The following is a 21,430-nucleotide window of genomic DNA, read 5'->3' as shown; positions in this document are numbered from 1 at the left end:
TTATCTGAAACATCTATTACTTCCTACCCCCTTACTGTTACTTCAATATTGTCCTTAGGTAAGGGTTAGACATGTTGTGTATAGGTGTTGTCAGAAAGCAATCGCATGTCGAACCTCGATGTCGGAACTCCAGATTAGAATTATGAATCGAGGTCTATTCTAGCTAGGAAGATGATACGAACTGCCGGGTCACCAAGATAAAGTTAACTAATCCATCCACATCAACACCTCCACCTCCACTTCCACATCTATGGAACACTTTTTCAGCCTCATCCACTAATCCTCACGGAACAATTCCTTGCGATTCTTTACATCATTCAGATGATCTCTCGTTGGAACTCGTGAAATCATATTCATGAGCCTCGGTTCTCTTACTGAACACTTAATTGGTCATCTGATGATACGATACAGAAACTGTAAGGCGATGATGTCCTTTACAATGACAAGACTTTCAAGCTCCGGAAATTGCTCGCACTTCATATTAAACGTTGAATGATTAAATGTTACTTTCTATTAATACTATTTACTAATGTATGATATGATTGATTAAATCAATCAAAGATATCTATTGATTCTATGTGGCCAATTCATCCAAGCACCAAGCTAGATGTCGAGCCATTTTGACATGCCAGGTAGACCCTTCCGACCTGTATTCCCATGATGCGCACTTGTATATGTAGCACTTCCTGATTCAATAATCCATCCCAGTGAAATAAATCCAGCAAAAAGTAACATCCAATGGAATGAATGTTCAGGTATCTCAAATGATAAAAATGTAATTCCTTCCCATCCCAAACCGCCATTGAACACACTTCAGAAGCCAAGCAAACGCCACAAGCAAACTCCTCTCCAGAATTATGTTGGAGGGGTTGGACCTAATTATCCCACTCGCCTTCATCGTTACGCTCAACAGAAGCTCCCTTTCCGGAAATGAAACTCGCTCCTTTTGGTTTACCTCGTCCTCTTGAGATTGAACTGGACCTAGCTCGCTTCTTTCGCCCTCCTAAGGCACCATTGGAACCAGCCTTTCTCTTACGGCCTCTTCCGCTGCCACCCGGCGGGCCTGGCGTACCATCCTCGTCGTCGCTTGGCGTGCTCATTCTGCCTCTCTCATCAATCTCGTCATTTTCTGCTGAGACCTTGAAGTCGTGATCTACATTAAGTAGTTCCACAAAGGCCCGACATTGCGCTTCCATTTTGTCCTCAGACTCGCAACTAGTCATTCTACCACAAATTTCGCTCCAGAATTTATCTCCAGAGACGCTTGTCACCTTTACCGGAGCCCGACTGAGATCTTTGGTTGCACCTTTAACTTTTCCATCTCTATTCATCAATCCAAACTGACGACGAAGATATGTACGAGCCTCCCACAGATTCGTAAGCATGATTGAGATTGCAGTGAGCTGTTGTAGGCGCACTAAATCTCTCTTTGGTACGTCTGGATGAATATGACCATTTGCATCGGTTTCATTTGCTGGTTGGTCGAGGCTAATGTGAAGGACCTCTGTCTCAATCGCATGAGCAATACCCGTACCTGTACCCGCGACCAATTTCTCCATCGAGTCGATAATTGACAGTAATTCATCCACGGTTTGATATTCGAAGAAAGCTAGATTCTCGATGATAAATTGCGCGAAATCCAAATGATGTGGTAGATCTTCAATGGCGTCGAGTTTTGCCGGGTCAAAATTAATTCGCGAGCATAGGCTATCGAAAAATTTCTTCCGGTTCTTGACCTTACTAATTTTCATGACTTCAATCATCATCCAGAGTTTCGAAGTGAAAGGATTAAGTGTAGCACCATGAGTGTCCTTGGCTACATCTCTCTGGTATGCGTACGCCGCCAAAACAGCTCGCATATATTCCTTCTCGAGAATCGTCTCATGCTTCTCATGAAGAGCCCTGTGCTCCCTGAATGCAATGTCAGCAATCTTGCTGGTAGGTGAAGTTTCTAGGGCGATAAGAGTGCAAGCAGTTTCCTTGGGATGAACAAGACCTTGTCTATTGATGCTTGCCACAACCTCTGCAGCAAGAAGTGCTTCCTTGTCTTGGCTACCAAGCGCAATGCGAGCAATATCTTTCAAGAATCTCTGTGCGATGTCCAATGCAACACCGTCACCTTGACTACCGCCCATGACACCCAATTTTGCCTTTGAATCTGTGCCAGTGCCGACAGCACCATCGCCACTTTCTTCTGATCGCTTTTCCTCAATCGAAAGATATTCTTTGAAGGCTCTCATCACGATCGTCTCCAATTCCAAATCTTGATCACTAAATACTTGGATGAACGTGGTGTAAACGTTGGCGGCGGAAAAGTTCTTCGGCCAAGATTGACAAACCATACCCATTGCATCAAGCGCATGCTTTCGAACTTCCATAGGCTGAGAAGGAGTCGCAAATGGGGCAAATGTATCAACCATCAGTTTTGAAACCGAGTTGCCTTTCATCTTTGGAAACTCCTTCTCTTTGAAAATCTCGTGCTGAGGATCAAGGTCGCAGTGCTTACCACACATGCCACAAATTAGAAGAAGTTTTGTCAATTTCTTAACAAGATCGGCTCGTTTTGGATCGTTCAGATCAATGCTTTTCATCTTCTGAATACCAGCCAAACTAGATAATACGACTCTTGTTAAGTTATGATAATCATCAAGAACACTACTAATGATCCATAAGCATGCAACAATGTCATCTAAAATAGATTTGGGACTGCGTGTCATAGTTGGTAAGAGATGCTTCCTAATCTCAGTGAGGAAACCATGTTGAACCTTGGGTAAACTAGGAAGGACATAGCGGAATATGATAACAACTGAACGATAGATAGCAGCTTCATCACCACTACCAACATTTGCAACATATGGTTGTAGTAATTGGATTTGATCAGCTGTGAATAGATTTGCATTGGACTTGGCAAATATGGTGAGTACTTCTAGAGATTCCCGAAGATTTGGTGCATCGGAATCCTCGGAAGCGGCATTATCAATAATTGTCTCAAACATAGCAGCAACAAGTGCTTTGCAGACCTTGAAATTGGCGTCGGGGTATTTCGACTTTGGTGAAAGTAGATTCTGAAGCACTTTGTCTAACACACCAGAGGTTCCATTCTGTCTCTGAGCCGTCTTGATGATTAGGGTGACATGATCTGAAATGGCGAGTTTTGCTTGAACTGATGTATCTTCAGATCCAGTTATTTTGTAGAAAGGTAACATCCAAACTTCCTCGATTGTTGACCGAGCCAATTCTTGAACACTGTCATCAAGGTCGGTGACTCTGTATAGGATAGCATCTGCAATTGAGGCCCTGACATCTTTATTGGTGTTGTTCAAATAGATGTCTTTGAGTAGTTTCATAGCTCGTTTTCGAACACCGACACCACTATCATTGACACGGTGAAGAATACTAGGAGTCATCTCCACCTCAAGGGATGGTACCAGTGAGATGCATTTTCCAATGAGACCCAATGCCGAATCTCTTACACCGACTGAAGGATCATTTGAGCACCTCAAAATCATTTGCTTGGCGGTAGGCTCTCTTTCAAGAATGGTTGGATCTGTTTCCAGAACCTGATTAACACTCTTCAGACTCTTACTTCTGACGGTAGCTTGCTCGCTGAACATTGATCGAAGTAGAATGTCAAGCACACGACTGAAAGATGTGCAGAAGGTTGAATGCAACAAGGTTACAGAGTAAGCCAAGCGGGCATGACTAGGGTCGACCGAGCCATGGCCATATTCTGTAGAAAACCATTTTTTATCTGTGATCATCATTCTAAGTCGGTATGCCACTTTACCATAGTTCTCCTCGATGCGCTCGTGATCAGGATCATTATCAAGAATGTTGTCGTATTCGTCTGCCAATTTTGAGGCCCATTCAACAATCATGAGAGAAATACTGCTTGCTAGCTGAGGATCAGCAAAGCAGCGATCTTCCATGAAATCTAGGCACATGAAGTAAGGTCCACCCCATGTCAAGATTTCATGAGTATTTGCTTCGTGTTTAAGTGATTCCTCAACCATTCTTGAAAGAGCCTGTCCCATACGTCCATCTCGATTTTCAAGCGAGGCGGCACTCTTTCGAACATGAAAGTGCAATTCCGAGATTGCCGCACCCATTGACCCAAGAAGATCAAGGGCCATGTTCTTGGCAGGAGCAGGGGTTTTTTCTGCTTCAGCAAGCTGAACCATTTTGAAGAGGAATAGGCGTAAGAGTAGTTCTGCAGCAGGCCAGTCCGGAGAGTTCAAACATGTAACAAAGTCTTCGACGAAGAGATCTAGCAGATTCCGGTATGGTGTATCGCCATTCTTCGTAGATTTAATTGCTCTACTAACAATGAAATTGACCACATATCCTGTGTTCTGTGTCGCACTTTCCAGTAGTGAAGCTCCGCAGTCTTTCAGTTCTTGGATCGCTGTGACGTTCTGCTCGATTGCTCTTCTTTCTGTATCGTATCGCCGACGATTATCAGCATCATTGATTCCATCCTCTTGAACCTCATCATCTCCGGTCAGAGCATCTTGGGCCTTTCGTCTTCGCTTCTCTTTCGCGTCGTCCGTTTTGCTGGCACTTGTCTGAATCAGCTTCATAATTAAAGCCGAGACAAGTTGAATGCTTCCCCCATCCGCCAATTTAAATTGCCGAGCACTCTGTTTGGTAACAGGAAGCTTCTCCAAGGATGTCAGAATTTCATTGAAGATTTCTGCTCTTTCTTTTGGGTTGTTGTTAAATACTTGTGCAAGTACATCCATGGCTATGACTCTAAGATTGTCGAATTTAGAGATACCAAGTACGGAGTCTTTCTCTGCATGAGCATTCTCAACAAATATCAATTTAGAAGCTGCATACTCAAGACTGTTGATGACCGTTTCAGATAGATCAATATTGGCCACGAGAACCGCCATGAGGGACAAAAGGCGTCTGCATTGAGCCAGTAAATTAAGAATAGCTTTCTTCTGGGCAGAAAGCAGCTTGAACAATGCTGAAGTCGACCCCGTGCTGCGAAGTTCCACAATCGGAATTATGAAATTCTCCATGATGTTTTTAAAGGAATTCAAAGCGGATTGAATTAGGTCCTCTGAGTACAGCTGCTTCTCGTCACGCCCGCCAGTCATAACTCTGAGCGAGGTGCGAGCAGATTTGAGTCCAAGTTCTGCATTCGAAATCTGTAAAAACAGACTTTCGACATCTGACTCTCCCATTTCCTCGTCGATCTTCAAGTCGAGTGTCTCGGCTTCTTTTAAAGCAGCTTCAGAGAATTTTTGAATTCGAATCAAGTCTTCCAAGGGAACCTGTTTGATTCTGCCAACTTCAATAATTCTGTTTAAGAGGCCCTCGAGTCGCGTTTGAGTATTAGCAGCAAGGCCGATTCCCTCGTTCGTCGAAATGAGGAAATTGTTAGAGATATTAGTTTCAGGCTGGAATTGATTTTCGGCTTCGAAAACATCTTGAAGATATTCTCGGAGGTTTCGCGCGGCAATATCGGCCTTCTCTCTTTGGTCGACCACTCCAGAGACATTCCCTTCATATTCATCAGAGCCCGCTCGTCTTCGGTTCTTGGCAGGACTTTCAGGCGAGTCTGGAAGGGGTTCTACCACCTTATATTCTTCTGGCTTTATCTGTGATTGCGGAATGACAACGGAAATGCCTGGTTGTGAGGAAGAAGGCGGAATATTCTGACTCTGCTTGCCATCCTGAAAAGCGGCTGGTGCAACTTGAGGAGGAGGAACCGATGATTGAATATGCGATGTTTTGGGACTGATCTTCATGACATGTGAATTTGGTGCAGGGCTTGGACTTTGCTTGTGAAAAGGCGCAAGTGCCTTTGGCAAAGGAATTTCGACCGCGATTTGCGACTTTGCTTTAGGCACGACATTCGCATGTTCAGCAGCAGGCTTCGTAGTAGTGGCTTCAGGAAATATAGTAGCGTTTGTATTCGCAGTATGGGCCTGCAAATTCGTATTTCCATAGCTGCTACTTGGATTTCTCGACTTCGACTGCGACTTAGTTCTCTGCTTCTGCATTCTATGCCTCATGGCTGGCACTTCTAGACGCTCCGCAATCTTATACTCCACCTTAGTTGATTCGTATAGCATCTGCGCAAAGGGTGAAAGATTGGGTTTCAATGGAGTAGCATCAGGAAGTGATGCGATCTTTGGTCCGATCTTGAAGTTACTTTTTTGAACGTCAGTCAGATCGAATTGTTTGCTGGATTTTGAACTTACTAAATTGTATGATCTTCTGGTTTAAGCAACTGTTCGAGGTCTTTCAGAGTTCGTTGCAGGCGCTGCGAGGTCTGATATGGGTTCGTTACTTCGGCGTTCAAGCTTTCTAGACTTCCTCTGCCTTGTTGAATTTCTGCTGCATTTGAAAATAATGAAGAGGAAGAACCAAGTCCTATTGTAGGTAACGGGATAATATCTGTAAATTTAGAGTTGTTAGGAAAACTGATAATAGTAATTGGGGATAGGATAGGTTTGAAAGTGAAGAGAAGGCAAAGTACCAGAGTTGAAGGGAACGACAGAGGAAAAAGGTGAATATGGAAGAGCTTCGTCGACGGTGAATGGTCGTGGCCTCATTTGACGGGTTTCACCTGTGGAAGACGCGCCATCTGTCCCATTATGGCCATTCTGATAGTTATAACCATATCCATAGCCATGTCCGTTACTTGAATCCATGGTGAACTTGTTCGGCGTAGTGAGGCGTGGATGGGCGCAAGGCCGGAAGGCTCGTAGAGGTGTGATGAGAAATTGAAGATCCAATAGAATTAATTTACAAGATCATATCGTTGTACAATCAGAAGTCGTTATCCGCAAAACATACTGTTTCTCTTGAAGCATAATAAAGGTTGTCGACGAACGACCAATTCGACTTCACCATTGAATAATATTATTAGTAGCCGTCCGTTACAACTTATGTAGGCAGCCTTGCGCTAAAGATCTGGATTGGATGGGCCGTCACTAGCGGCTTTTTTTTCATTTCGACTTTGGGCCTTGCATGCATACCTTGCAGATATAGAAATTTATTTTTGAGGAGCGCCAAAAAAACAACAAAACACCAAATTCTTCAAAACTTGACAATCAAACAGAACTTCAAGATGTCTGCAGTTGGATCTCTAGTATTTTGTACGGATTGTGGCAATCTGTTGGAAAGTTCTACTGGTAACAAGAATACCATTTTGACATGCGATTGCTGTGGAGCAGAAAATAAAGGTACGCGCAACATGTTTCCTACCATGGTCAGAGTGAACAGTACTGATCAAACTTTACTTCTAGATACTGCTTCACAAACAATCGAGACGAGAACGAAAGAAGCATCCTTCCCCTCAGTATTGCGTCAAAAAAGATCAGTCGTTCAAACAGTAGAGAAGTCTGATTATGAGAATCAAGCAATGAGTAAAACGCCATGCCCAGAATGCGGCGCAAAGGAGGTCAGATTCACCGCAGTACAATTGAGAAGTGCGGATGAAGGAAGTACCATTTTCTACAACTGTACCTGTGGAAACAAGTAAGTTTGCTTTCTATTGAAACAGTTGTTTCTGCCCTACTGACATATACTAGGTGGACCGAGAACAATTAATTTGCTACGGACGACGCATAGACATATTACATCACGATTCACGAATTGTATATCATATGGTATGGGAGACTTTGTATTTGGTGTTTGGTAGGAAGAAATTGTGATATTTTGATGGGCCAAGCACTTTGGCACCAGCCGTCTATTTTAGTAGATTAAATACGACGAGTTTATTTGGAAAAAATAAAAAGACTTATGCGGCTGCGACAGCTTCCTTCTCTGGGATCAGCGCATACTCGGTCTCTCCGCTCTGCTCGAACTCCGCCATATCCAACGCAAGGATGACACTATCTCTCACAACCGAATCCTTATCGTTCAAGAACTTTTTAAGTGTATCCTCGACGCCTTCCTCGTCACCTAAGCTTCCCAAAGCCTCGGCCGCTTCATGTCTGACCATACTGACTTCCTCCAAATTACTCAAAGAATCAGTAAGGGCAGGGATGGATGCTGGATGAGACAGTTGTCCGAAAACGAAAGCAATTTCGTGTCTGAAAAGTGCAGATTTGTCATGGAGACCTTTAGCCAAGGCAAGAACAGCAGGGACGGCGGTGGGAAGATCCGGGGGTGATGCAAGATCTCGGAGACCAAACATGGCTCTGTATCGGATGAATAGAGGAACTTTGGTATTCAAAAAGGTTTCCTCAAGTTTCTCGACTGATAGTGATTCTGAGTTCTCTTCTGCGGTTGGTGGAGCAGGGTCAATCGATGCGAAGTCCCTATAGTTAAAGATCTTGTCAGTAATGCAATGCCAAAAGAATCCGAAGCAAGTTAGGAAAGAACTCTCTCAAGCATTTGAAGATTGGAGCGTATCGCTACACTACCTCTGCTATGTGCATGTTCTTCTGAACATATGAAAGGTTCACTCACGATTGTCGTAGTTTTTCTGCTTTGCCAGCGTCCGAATGTGCCCACTCGATGTTCTCAACACTCAATTCGCACGTTTCCCTAACCTCAACCGGCTCATTAGGATCATCCCTCCTCTCTTTGAGCAACTGCAGACAATCCCTATCTGCCAAAGCACCCAGAGCCTCAGCAGCCTCATGTCTGACCATACTGTCTTCCTCTCGATTCTCCAATACCCCTCTCAAGAATTTGGAACTCTCAAGATTCCTGGTCTGACCCAAGCAATAGGCAAGCTCATGTTTCAAGAGCGCGGATGGAGAGGCAAATGCAGCTGCAATGGCTTCGATGGCGGGAACATTTAAGGGTGAAGATGGCATACATGCGAAATGTTTAAGGGAAAAGAGGGCGCGGAATCGGAGACCGATAGGTTGGGCTTCTGAGCAAAGGGTTTTGCGCAAACTGAGGATGGTAGCGGTTGTAGTAGTCTCCTCTGGAGCAGGAGATGTTGCTGATGGAGCCATTTTGATATGTTTCTTTGAATACGATCCTAAATGGTGTTGTGATAAGAATGTGGTGGTCTTTGAAGAAATAGACAGTTGGGAGAAATAAATTATGAAATCATCGACTTAAGGCGCATGCGAAATCAAAAACACAAAGAGTGCCTGCACTAATAAAAGATGCGAGAAAAAATTGTGGCCGATTCGCGGGGTCTATCTAGATTACGTAATATGACACATGCATCTGCACCTGCTAGGTTTGTAAAAGTGGACCTACACACTAGAAGGAAAAATTCAACATCTCCACAATGTGCGAAAGGTAGAGAGACGGAACAGAACAGCTGGAGACACACACAATTGAGAAAAATATCAAAACGGCAAAAAAGCAAAAAATAAACCCGCGGTTGAACTTCAGAATCGAACTGAAGTAGCGAACAACCTTCATGTGAGAAGGTCGTAATAGGAATCGAACCAATATCTCCGGAATCAGAATCCGACGTGCTAACCATTACACCATACAACCAGAATTGGGGGTTCTTGTGATGGACGAGATCTCGGATGTGGCTATATGAAGTAATCAAGAGCAAAATTGTAGAGCATGCATAATAAACTATACATCAAGATAGACTCTCATCTCTATTTCGAATATCAGATTTCATTTCGAATATTAACTAATATCTGATTGTTGTGCTCGAGTCTGATTACTAATAGTTTCTAATTATCTTGTTTGATTTTGAATATTGATATTATCTAACTATCAAATTCAAATATTGAAAGTATTGAAATGTTTAAGTCGATTTTAAATATTAATAATATCTAATTGTTTAATTCAAAATAGATTATTGAAATTCTGAAAATTCTTAAGCTGAAGACAAGAGAGACTCTTTAGGGTATATCGATTACTTTAGTTAATCACTTTATAGCCTATTCTTCTAGGAGATTCTTCATTTACCATCAAAATATATCCATTATGGAAAACTCCAAATCTCCTGATATCAGTATGGATTCAGTAGCATTACCGGCGAAAGATTCAAGGATCTCCAAAGGCGATAAGCAATCACTCTCTAGTAAAGATGTTGGAGTATCTGTTAAAGATATGGTTATGGATTTCAAATACGGTTCTTTGTCTAGTTGCATTACATTTTGCGATTTCTGTGAGTAAAAGGAGATTTGTTTATCGAGGAGATGTAGAATGTGGTTATCGAGGTTCAAAGTTTGTGGCTAGAGGTAGGTGAGATTAGATGGGAAGCAGAGGGAGATCTGTTTATCGAGGGGGCACAGAACATTATTGCTGAGGTTCAAACTTTGTGGCCGGAGGTGGATGAGATTAGATGGGAAGCCGTGAGGCAAATCAAGAGAGATCTTGTTGATCTCCAAACTGAGCTTGCATATCAATTGATTAAAGTAGTCTTGGTGGAAGATAGATACGTATTCCGATATTATAGAGATATTGAAGAATAGCTCTTCAAGGACGATAATGAAACTATGAATTAAGAATGGAACGAGGTGAATGATACGGTGATGTCTGGTGAAACTGATTCCTCAGAGGCCATGTAACATACACATCAAGTGGAGGAAATCGTTCTCATAGGTATCTATCTCGAATATCGGATCTGAGTTTGAACATTAATAGTATCTAATTGTCAAATTCAAAGCAAACTATTGAAAGTATTAAAGCATGTAGTTTAACTTGAAACATTAAAGATTGAAAATAATCAAATTCAGATAATCTACACATTACAAAAGTTACCTCACACACAACTTAATTCATCCATCGTATATCATACATTAGTAATATTTGAGCAAGGGATATTCAGACAACATAGCCACAGACATCTACATTCTAATTCCTTGTTTTCTCGTTCTCTTCTTCCAATACGATCTTAAATCCTTTAGTGACCTTACTCACCTACCTACCCAGGTAGTCTTACGATCTTCTCATCTATTGGATTATAGTTTTTTCCTCTAGTACATCGTGCGAGGTCAAGTTTGTCTTATGCTATGGAGTATATTCGATATCGAGATATCGAAATCACCATCCCATCAGCTACCTTGGGACCTGTTCAATGGAAAGATTTGGAGGCAAAGTTTACACTGAGGTTCACCAAATTTAAAAGGGATACACCACGAGAGAATGAAATGATATATCTTGCTCCTCTCGATAATGACGAAGTTAATCATGTATGCCTGTTAGCTTTGTTGATTTCACATTGTTTACACCATGGATTGGTACAACCGGTGGGAGCCAAGAGTCTACAAGATGTTTTAGACCACGCAGTTTCGTCGGGAATATGTACAATTCAATGGGTTTATCCCGACTATCCAGTGATGGTTTCTTTAGCACATTTCAGAATGCTCTTGAATGTTACCGCGTCGGGATCACAACTATCGCAAACTGTTAAGCTTATGGGGATCATGTCTGGGGTTGTTGCAAATCTGACTCGCCACTCTCTGAGATCAGCCGCTGCAAGGGATGTATCTCATCTACCTGGTACAGCCTTTGACGGTGTCGGGTTGACTACACCAGCAGTAGCAGCAGTTTTGAATCACTCGGAAGCAACCTTGGCCCATGGGACATCAAGACATTATGCTGGTGAGATGTCAGCACCTGTGTTTAATGAACGTATTAAGGCGATGCCAACTCCACGGGGAGCACCTAAGATCACAAGTGACCCAGTGTTTGATATCTATCGACCACCTGTATCTCTCGAAGAAGTTCAAACATGGCAAAAGGATAATCAATCAACTGATCCTAATCCATTATCTTTCAATGCTATATGCAAGGCTAGGAAAGCCATCAGAGATGCACGCTTGTAGAATACATGGGAAGAAACGAAAACTGTTACTACTGCTGCCGCCAAAACATCTGCGATTGTGTTCAAGGACCTATCTACTAATACAAAGGCGCTCCCTCGAAAGGATGTCTTGAAAAATGTACCAGTTTCAGATACCCTTTCTCCAACAGCGAATCATAATGATCTAGCCTGGCATGCCAATATTGATCCTCGGCTATTATCCGATAATCCAAATCCTCAATACTTGGGTATCGCTGAAGATGAGGGTTATGTAACAGGCACAGCATTTGATATGGATGAAGACGAATAGAGAGATTGAAATAGCAACCTCGGAATGAGATGCGCTTCACACTATCATCGCTCCTATGAGAATGGTATAAGAATTTGCCTTTACTTTTGAAGATAATCTACCTTTATGGCAGTCCCTCGGATGGTTAGCGAAGTGATATATATATACTGTAGATGAGTCTTTTTGAAGATAATTGCTAGTAGTCCGCAAAGAGCCTCAAAAGAGCTAGCGAAGTGACACATATAATTGTTTTAATTTTTTTAATTTTTTTTTAATTTTTTTTTTTTTGGAAAATAGGTTGAAAAGCTCTGATGAGGTTGGCGGAGCAATTATAATCTTTAGAGAATTGGCTAAGTAATAATGGTCCTCAGAGGATTGACAAGGTAGTAATGACCTGGCTCAGAGCGGACTGACGAAAATGATGGTCTAGCTTCTCATCTATAAAAACTTCGCCATTGGAAGGTAGCCTGGAACTCTGATCAACTTTCATGTAGCAATATACCTCAAGCAGGAAAAGGAACGATGCGGTTGCCGCTTCATTGCAATGTAGTGTATACTTCATCAACACAGCCGAGATGCGATCCGACATAGCATTGACATTGGTATCAAGCGAAAATCTCTAGCTGTCCTTCTCTGGTTGACAGGAAAAGCAAATCATCTGCGTAAGAGACATTTCGATTTCTCAATCCAAGTTCAACAATGAGACAACAGTATCCCATGCTTGAAAATATACCGTGCATCTCAATATGTGAAAACAAAAAGAACTACGAAACTGCAATACAGAATAGGACTTTGGAAAATTTAATATAGAATCAAACAATCAAATGATAATTGTTGTAACATAGAATTCCCCCGCGGTATAATCCGAGCACAAGAGAATGGAAAGTTAATGCCATATGAACAACTATGTCATCGGGATTGGAAGTCAGAGGCATGGGGTATGTATGGTATGGAGCTAAAGTAAACTAACTCTCCGAGTTGCAGCAGAATAAGATACCCACGACGAGGTTAGGCAGAGGTCCATGAAATTCGGAGTCTCGGGAATTCAAGTAAGAAGCCACGCAAAAGAATGTTGGACGTGATAGGAGAGGAATTGAAGACAGTGAATACTTAGGCTGTTCTGCATAGAGACGAATTTGGAAAATTCTCTTTGCGCTGGCAAGGTAGATCGATCCCTTATTCGAAGAGCCAAGTATTGAGAGAGCAGAAATATTTCTACTTTCAGGGTCAAAGCTAGGACTGTGTAGAAGAAAGCTTTTGTGATTGAAGAGACCTTACGCCCATCATCAAAGGACATTGGGTCGTTCCTGAGCCCTACCTTAAGGTTGATGGTTTGACTTCTAACTGAATTTTTCTAGAGTCAAATCAGGGAACCGACCACATCGGAATCGGCATGCGAGAGACAATTGTTTCTTCGCCGCGCAGTCAATTATTCCGGGCCGGAGCGCTTTATCCGTTGTGGACAAGGTTTAGCAAAATTCTTAAGAAACGAACTACACCTACGAGGTAGTAGTGTGTAATTTAGTTGATGAATATCAGCTGTTTTCACCAGCCTAATTACTTGTTGGCAGGATCTTACACTTGTTTACTCGTAACTGCAGTATGAACTGATGAGGACATGTTCTGTCTCTGGTGCAACCAATCACCATGAAGCACGGATTTCAAATCCAGAGCCAAGGTCATGACTGCGAAACCTCCTCCTCGAAGAAGAACGATCAATACAGGAAGGTCTGAAAATACACCAAACAAAAGATTACACGTTTGTTGAACTGAATCGCGGAAGGACCACCTGTTCTTCAATGTACAGACACTGTACATGTACATGATGTATGTGCAAGGTGGAATTAAATATCACATGATCGTCCGCCAGAAAGAATGGAGCTCAGGCATGTCTTGAGTCTTAGTCCCACATGTGCGAGACGGGACCCTTGAGTACATGGAGGGGTTGGTTCACAGTAATGGAGAGATGAAAAAGATCATAAAACATACCTAGTAGGTGAAAGGGAAGACGAAAAAGCAAAATAAAATGTTTGATCAGGATATTGAACCTTGGATCTGAGTGAGAAAAATGCTCACCATTTATGATCAAAATGCCAAAAACTAACGATTGCCCACTACTGGAATCGAACCAATGATCTTAGCATGACCGTATTCATGATACGAGTGCTACGCGGTACCACTGCGCCAAGTGGGCGGTTTTTTGAGTTATTGTTGATGGGAGAGCGGTCAAAAATCAAATACATATTCAAGGTTATTCAGTGGGGGTGTAAGACATCAAAGCGGTGAGAACCTATATATGTAACCCGCTCCAGAGTAAGCTCCATGTGGCACATTGAACCAACCATATATATAAAAATACAAGTTGCTCCTTCACTCTGTTTCCACAAGTATCTGGGGCTAGCGCATTACCTTATGCTTGCTTTATTGAGATTTGTCTTTTGCCACTTCTTCGGAGGGCATAACCTCTGCTCCGGCCTTCATTAGTACCTCCTACCTAGGTAATCTTCAATTTACACGTGATCCTTGCCTCTTACGGAGATTCTCAATTGGATCTCAAGGCCACCATTTATTTAAGGCATGAAGCAAATTAGTCACTAGGTCTTTACTTGTAACCTAAGGCGACTATTATTGAACTAGATGGATCTCTGTACCTTAATTCTACCTCAACTACACGTCTTAATAATTTGATCCATCTATGAGATACACTCCGCAGCACAGCTTTCGATTTATTGCAGTCCATGACAAAGTTAAATGGTATCAATATTCAAGTACCTAGGTAATCTGTATCATAAAGCTACAACACCTGGAGATCATATCCTCTTACTCATTGTCGCAAGGTCACTGAGTGGCGAGAGAGTGGCGAGAAGCAACAAGAGCCGCGTTTTAGGCTTTTAGCACACTGGTATCTCGCGCCCCACTCGCACATATACTCCGCAATGGCGGAAATGAGAGGATCCACAGGAAGATTTCCCGCCTCGATCGATTGCAGATGAAGACCTGATCAAATGGTCAAAATATACAGATCCCAGACCAACGTTCAAATCTACGACTGGCTACCTCCAACTTCCCCCATACACCGAGTTATTTCCACTCCATCCTACGAGAATATTGTTAGAAAATTCAATCGAATCAAGTTGGGCAACTTACTGGTTCTCCAGTAGGCTCGAAGCTGTTGATCAATTGGCTGTCGTATATGATTTTGGGATTGCCTTTGATTCCGGTGTCTAGAGCTTCAATACCACCATACTGAGTGGCAGATCGTTTCGCAAACCCATCAGTATCCAGCTGTCCCTCCTGCTTAAGCTTTTGAAGTTTGTCCTCGACACTGCTTCGCACATATTCCAGATATGGAGGATTTCCTGGACTGATAACATTGTCGGCAGCAAGAACTGTTCCTTTTTTGATCAGGCCCAGTTGTTCACATAACTTTAGGTCAGTCGTGTATGCTGGCTTATAGTGATCTAGGAACATCATATCAATGGTCTTCAATCCGCGAGAATGTAGTGTTTGAATTCCCTCGTTACTAGGACCAACGATCACTTCAACAAATTCTTCGAGGCCAGCAAATTCCAGGAGAGCAGTGATAACTTTCGCGAACTTCGGACTTCTCTCCAACGAATAATATTTCGCTCCCCCTGCAGCTCGTACTGCTGACCCAAATAGTATTGTAGAATATCCACAATACCCTCCGAGCTCAACCATTATATGAGGCTTTCTTTCACTGATTATCTTGGTGACAATAGCTCCTTTGTCCTCTCCTACATTCATGAGATATCTCTTCGTTCGTCCATACTCATCGATAGCTTTGAGAACGTTCGCCGGCGAACCTTGAATCTTGGATCGATCGTGATGATTTCGCACAAATTCGACGAGTTCTTCTTCTCTACCGTCATCGAACTACGGGGAAAGTTAACAGTGAAACGTACTCAAATATAGTCAGAAAACCTACAAATGTTTCTTCCTGTGAAGCATATGACTTCGTCTTGTCAAATGGAGCCATATTGATGTCTTTGCAAAAGGTGCTGAGGGCAATTTGATACCTACTATTGATACTGCTTGAAGTTTCTTGTCATTGTCTGCTAAGCAGTAAATCTAAGACCTAGCACAAACGTCTAGGAATGGCATAGTGAAAATAACGATGTCTCACTGCATACAACCTTCCGAGATTCGTGGCCTTGCTTTCTAGGCACAGACGTCGTAATCAGATCTTGATTTTCGCATAGTTTGAAAGGTGTTGGTGTCATTGACTTTCTCGACGTGTCGTATTCGGTGTTCTAATATCGAACTATATCCCCCAGGATGCATGCATCGATGCACCTAATTGCACTAAGGCTTAGACTACTGTTTTAGCGTGACAGGCTATGTGGGGGAGCTCGAGGAGCTTTCCTTTGTTTTATCAAATCTTTGAACAAAGGTCGGTGCTTCGATGAAAGCATACAAAATACGACAAAGCTACAGAAATGTTACCTTGTAGTAGTTTACAAGATAGCAAATGTATCCCAATGGAAATGGCAAGCAAACGCACGCCTCCAACCTGAAGTAGTACGAACGGGTAGATGCGGATGCTGTGCTATCATACCAAGTGTCAAGATTCCCGAACAGCAAAGCTATGAAGATAGTGTAAGGTGAACCATGGACTAAATCTACCCGAGATCTCGAACCAGCTGATCGTGGGGTTATGGAATTCGCTCATGCTAGAGCATTAGCATGCCAGGCGCGGGCCGCGAGCCACATCCTTGGCCTTTGCATTCTCTTCGCGCCTGCCTGTTGCATTTTCGTTGTAAGTTAGCGTAGAGCCACGATTTCGCCCGGCAATTCAGATTCTTTATATTTGCTTGTTCCTGGTTTCGGAATTGACCTCAATGTAGTCTGGAACGTTGTTCGATGGCTGAACCCTTCCTGGTTAGCGTGGGGTGATAATGTCATAGATTGAGTTTGTGAACTGGCTATTGTCACCTTGCATGTTTGACTGAACAATCTCCGTAACTCAACTGCTTGCATTTGATCAATATCGATATGTTACTTCAAAGGAGTTTGATAATCTGCGGTGCACTAATGAGACACAGTTTGATCTTGGTGTATGATAGTGTATAATGGTGCAATATCAGTCGTGCTAATAGAAAAGTCTTGGTGACGTTGACTTCTTCCTATCCCTGTCGAGGGGTGCTTAAGAACACCCCTCTCCCAAGATCTTTTGGAAAAACTGCAACCAGATTTTCAACAATACATCTCATACCCCTCATTCAACTCTTTTCAACATGTCAGACCTCAAAGCAACCGTTTCAGAGACCACAACCAAGTCCGGCCATGCCGGGTTCCACGTTGAAGGTTATGAGAAGATTGAATATGACTTCACTTTCATTGATGGTGTCTTCAATATCGACAATCCAAATCTTGCCGAATGCTATACGCCCTGGGGAAGGTGCTTAGCCGTCACTGACATGAACATTTACAATGTTTACGGAAAGCAGATGGAGAAGTACTTTCAGCACTACAACATTAAGCTGGTATTCCACAAAACGAAGATCGGAGAGAAGGCAAAGACCATTCCTACCTTTTTGAGTATTGTGGATTCCATGACCGAATTTGGAATCTATCGCAAAGTTTGTACTCTGACCATTGTTTGATAAGTTGTCATGTGTCATTCTAACATACTTTTAGGAGCCAGTTCTTGTTGTCGGAGGAGGTCTTGTCACTGATGTTGCCGGGTAAGTTGCATAATCACAATAATCTTCAAGTCATGTGAATAAAGTCTGACAATTATTCTTTCGTAGATTTGCTTGCGCAGCATACAGACGAAACACCAACTTCATTCGTGTTCCAACCACCGTCATTGGATTGATTGACGCATCAGTGTCAATCAAGGTTGCAGTCAACTATGGCAACTACAAGAACAGACTAGGCGCTTATCACGCTCCCATTCATACATTCCTTGACTTTACATTTTTACGAACACTTCCAACTGCGCAGATCCGTAATGGTTTTGCCGAATTGATCAAGATTTCATCCTGCTCCCACCTACCCACTTTCGATCTATTAGACAAATACTGTGAACAGCTCATTGAGAATTCTTTCGGTCGAGCTGATGGCTCTTCCAAGGAATTGATTGATGCCGCAGACACGATCAACAGAGGGGGTATCCACGAAATGTTGAAGTTGGAAACACCAAACCTTCATGAGATTGGTCTGGATCGTGTAATTGCCTATGGGCACACGTAAGTAGTCCACCGCTATATATTTCGAATTGTTTCTAAGTCTAACGTCATCAGATGGTCACCTCTTCATGAGCTTGTTCCGGAAACACCTCTCCGACACGGCCATGCGATATCCATTGATATGGCTTACTCGGCAACTCTTGCCAATCAACGAAAGCTCTTGAGTGATGAGGAGCATCGCCGCATCTTGAACTTGTTCTCTCGTGCAGGTCTTTCAATGGATCATCATCAATTCGATGAAGAGATCCTCGAAAAAGCTACTGCTGCTATCCTCAAGACACGAGATGGCAAACTCAGAGCCGCTGTTCCAAATCCTCTTGGGTCGTGCACCTTCTTGAATGATGTTTCTGCCGAGGAGATGAACCAGGCTTTACATCGTCACAAAGAGCTCATGAAGGAGTATCCTAGAAATGGAGAAGGGCTCGAGGCATTTGTTGATGCCTCTGATACCGGTTACACTGAGAACGCGAAGATGGAAGAAGAAAGAATCATTGAAATGGCAGCGAAAAAGGCTGGCCAGATGAATGGAACAAATGGCCATGCAAATGGAACCAATGGACACACCAATGGGACTAACGGTCATACCAACGGAACCAACGGACACACCAATGGAACTAATGGACATGCCAATGGAATCAATGGTCATGCTTCTCACACAAATGGCAAGGCGAATGGTCTAATTAATGGGCATAGTAATGGGGCATTGTCAAATGGTACGACAGGCAACTACTGATGCATGGGTGGATCATAAAAGTGAAGGTTAACGTTTGAGATTATAATGTTGTTGGACTACGGACACGACTTGCATGGTTTCTTTAAAGCAATGATTTTTTTTTTGGAAGATAAATATGCTTCCAATCCAATGAGTTATTATGTGTTTGATTGCAAAATGTGATGGATGATATTTAACTTTGGCTTGTTATTTTCGTACTACCGGAATCTGTGTGCATTGGATGCTGTATTAGTGTTCTCAATGTATAATTTGCGGGAGTGATGGAGTAGTAAGTGCATTGAGGTTGGGTTTGAGGTTGGTTGAGGCTCCTTGTGATGGGAGTCCGTGGTTCAATAGCGTCCGAGAGTCTATTTGTCAGATGGGCCAGATAATCTTTTAGTGCGTCTCAATTAATTAAGATGTGCAACAAAAATTAAAGTTTCATCACGCTTTCTTATGTAATATTGGATTTGGTGAGGTTGAGGAAAATATCGAGGTATTGTGAAGTTGGCTCAAGGTTGGATGTGTGCATGAGATCTTCTATTTTACTAGAGAAATTATTGGTATTATTGGTATTGTTATTATGGCTGTGATTTTCTTGTATGCTTGGGTTAGTGAGATGCTTTATTATTATTTGTATTGATTGGGATTTTTTGAATTGTTCGCTGGCGGGTGGTAGTGAGATCTTTCTATGATATATAGATCTTGTAAAAGTCAAGCAAGCATTTTATAGTAAAATACTGACGATTTCCTATCAAATCGGATTTTGTAGAATGTTTTATTGTATTAAAGGCTATCTTCAGCAAACCCATCTGTCAACTCGAAATAAAAGTAAGTATTTTTAAAAGATTTTAGAGATTATAGTGAAGTTGTTTGGTGTTTTATCTATTGACACCCTTCTCGCTTTCAACGATGTCGTTGGATCATCTACGGTAGAAGTAGATACGTTCTTTCTTCCCAGAGCCGCATTTGGGTTCGGGTTCGGTACTGGCGTCGCTTGTTGCGGAGATTGAAGTCGATCAACGGTATTGATGAGATTCAACAGGATTGATTGAAATAGTATCGATATAGTGTACAACAGTCAAATGAATGACATCGATCGTTAGAAAATTCCCACAGTAGACGGATTCGACAGTAAGATACTAACCTTAGCTCTTTCAATTCGATTCTACTTGATCCAAAAATGACGCCTGTCGCATAGCAGATGAAAGAAACAACAATCAATAAAATATAATGACTTTATAGAGTATTTATTACCCTTCCTCGAGTCTTCTTACAATGAGGAAAACGGAAAATTGAACACTTTATATTCTGTTGGTGATCAATTGAGATATGCATGTTGGTGAGGTACATTCAAAAAGTTCTCGGATCAGAAGCTGTAATATATATTCAAACACGCACATTTGCATTCAATTAAGTAGGCCGGATGGTGTAGTTGGTTATCACGTGTCCTTAACACTTCAAACCTGTTAAATACGGACAAGGTCCTGGGATCGTGCCCCAGTCTGGTCACTGAATATACATTTTTGCAATTTTGAAGTTGCTATGCTGGAGGTTCCAACTTGTGTCAGGTATGAGGAGGCGTGCTGCTCTCTTTTTCTTTTTTTCTTTTCCTTCTTAGCGATGTGAAAGGGTCTGGGAAAACCAGGATGACATAAGCGAGGCTAAGTATTAGTATGTTTTATGGAGGGGCGAATTTGAGGGAAAGGCAAGTGGGATCCCGCTGCAAAGAAAAATAATTAGGGTTCGGGTCATTTGGATTGATGTACCGAGGCCGATTTGAATCATTTGATACAGAAAGCAGGCTAAACGCATTAGGCGTATTACGTAATCATCTTGATTGATATAGTCAACTGGATTATACATAGCTTTCAATACAATACGCACTACACTTAATACTAAAACCCTACCCATTCTACACGTCTTTTCTGATACAAACCCCAAAAATAGATTTCTGTTTGAACTAAAACCTTATTTAGAATTTAGTAGTATATATATAAAAGAGAATTTAATTCAGTATATGACTTTAAAGAAATAAATAAAATAAAAAGGAAAGAAGTATAATTATTAATTAGAATTTAAGAAATCAATTAATATAATTTTTTTTGAATTATTTTGAAAATTGAAATTTATATTCAATTTAATATTATTTTAAGAATTTAAATAATTATTAATTTTCGATGTTAAAGCTTTGAATCTTCAAATATTATTATATTAAATATAAATTTCAATTTTTGAGATAATTTGAAAAAAATTATATTAATCGATTCTCTAAATTTTAATTAATAATTATATTTCTTTCCTTTTTATTTTATCAATCCCTTTAAGATTATATATTAAATTAAATATTTGTTTTAATATTATATATATTAATTGGGAGTTATATTAATTATATAGTTTAAACAAGGCGAGATAAGCTTGATAAGGAATTTCTATTTATTAGTTATATAGTTTAAATGAAATAAGTTTAAGCTTGAGTTTGAGATAAGGAATTCTTATTAAGCTTGTTTCGC

General features: G+C 41.6%; 6 protein-coding genes across 6 annotated transcripts; 3 read left to right on the top strand and 3 right to left on the bottom strand.

Moving 5' to 3' along the window:
- Nucleotides 1-875: 875 nt before the first annotated feature.
- Nucleotides 876-6,668, bottom strand: EAE98_012048 (uncharacterized protein; the record flags this gene model as incomplete). Its single annotated transcript, XM_038959672.1, has 3 exons — nucleotides 876-6,165; nucleotides 6,216-6,411; nucleotides 6,494-6,668. The coding sequence occupies 3 exons, from the start codon at nucleotides 6,666-6,668 to the stop codon at nucleotides 876-878; spliced, it is 5,661 nt and encodes a 1,886-aa protein (XP_038803988.1).
- Nucleotides 6,669-7,087: 419 nt separating this feature from the next.
- Nucleotides 7,088-7,569, top strand: EAE98_012047 (uncharacterized protein; the record flags this gene model as incomplete). Its single annotated transcript, XM_038959671.1, has 3 exons — nucleotides 7,088-7,202; nucleotides 7,266-7,497; nucleotides 7,551-7,569. 3 exons carry the CDS (start codon nucleotides 7,088-7,090, stop codon nucleotides 7,567-7,569), a joined length of 366 nt encoding a protein of 121 aa, XP_038803987.1.
- A 190-nt stretch (nucleotides 7,570-7,759) lies between these two features.
- On the bottom strand, nucleotides 7,760-8,930 carry EAE98_012046 (uncharacterized protein; the record flags this gene model as incomplete). The annotated part of the gene is made up of 2 exons (XM_038959670.1): nucleotides 7,760-8,282; nucleotides 8,434-8,930. 2 exons carry the CDS (start codon nucleotides 8,928-8,930, stop codon nucleotides 7,760-7,762), a joined length of 1,020 nt encoding a protein of 339 aa, XP_038803986.1.
- A 1,977-nt stretch (nucleotides 8,931-10,907) lies between these two features.
- EAE98_012045 (uncharacterized protein) lies at nucleotides 10,908-11,723 on the top strand (the record flags this gene model as incomplete). Its single annotated transcript, XM_038959669.1, has 1 exon — nucleotides 10,908-11,723. The coding sequence occupies one exon, from the start codon at nucleotides 10,908-10,910 to the stop codon at nucleotides 11,721-11,723; it is 816 nt and encodes a 271-aa protein (XP_038803985.1).
- A 3,310-nt stretch (nucleotides 11,724-15,033) lies between these two features.
- EAE98_012044 (uncharacterized protein) lies at nucleotides 15,034-15,990 on the bottom strand (the record flags this gene model as incomplete). The annotated part of the gene is made up of 3 exons (XM_038959668.1): nucleotides 15,034-15,087; nucleotides 15,138-15,887; nucleotides 15,940-15,990. The coding sequence occupies 3 exons, from the start codon at nucleotides 15,988-15,990 to the stop codon at nucleotides 15,034-15,036; spliced, it is 855 nt and encodes a 284-aa protein (XP_038803984.1).
- Nucleotides 15,991-16,060: 70 nt separating this feature from the next.
- EAE98_012043 (uncharacterized protein) lies at nucleotides 16,061-19,441 on the top strand. Its single transcript, XM_038959667.1, has 4 exons — nucleotides 16,061-17,593; nucleotides 17,652-17,698; nucleotides 17,765-18,205; nucleotides 18,260-19,441. The coding sequence occupies exons 1-4, from the start codon at nucleotides 17,249-17,251 to the stop codon at nucleotides 18,936-18,938; spliced, it is 1,512 nt and encodes a 503-aa protein (XP_038803983.1). The 5' UTR covers nucleotides 16,061-17,248; the 3' UTR covers nucleotides 18,939-19,441.
- The last annotated feature ends 1,989 nt before the right edge of the window (nucleotides 19,442-21,430 follow it).

This window comes from Botrytis deweyae (genome assembly GCF_014898535.1).
Source record: "Botrytis deweyae strain B1 chromosome Unknown BDEW_057, whole genome shotgun sequence".
NCBI lineage: Eukaryota > Fungi > Ascomycota > Leotiomycetes > Helotiales > Sclerotiniaceae > Botrytis > Botrytis deweyae.
This window is presented reverse-complemented; position numbering and strand designations above follow the sequence as displayed.

Bases quoted from the DNA above. Each gene is read 5' to 3' on its own strand.
- EAE98_012043 (XM_038959667.1), top strand. From the start codon at position 17,249: ATGTCAGACCTCAAAGCAACCGTTTCAGAGACCACAACCAAGTCCGGC. The intron at 17,699-17,764 runs GTAAGTTGCATA...ATTCTTTCGTAG, and splicing joins CTTGTCACTGATGTTGCCGG to ATTTGCTTGCGCAGCATACA. The intron at 18,206-18,259 runs GTAAGTAGTCCA...TAACGTCATCAG, and splicing joins GTAATTGCCTATGGGCACAC to ATGGTCACCTCTTCATGAGC.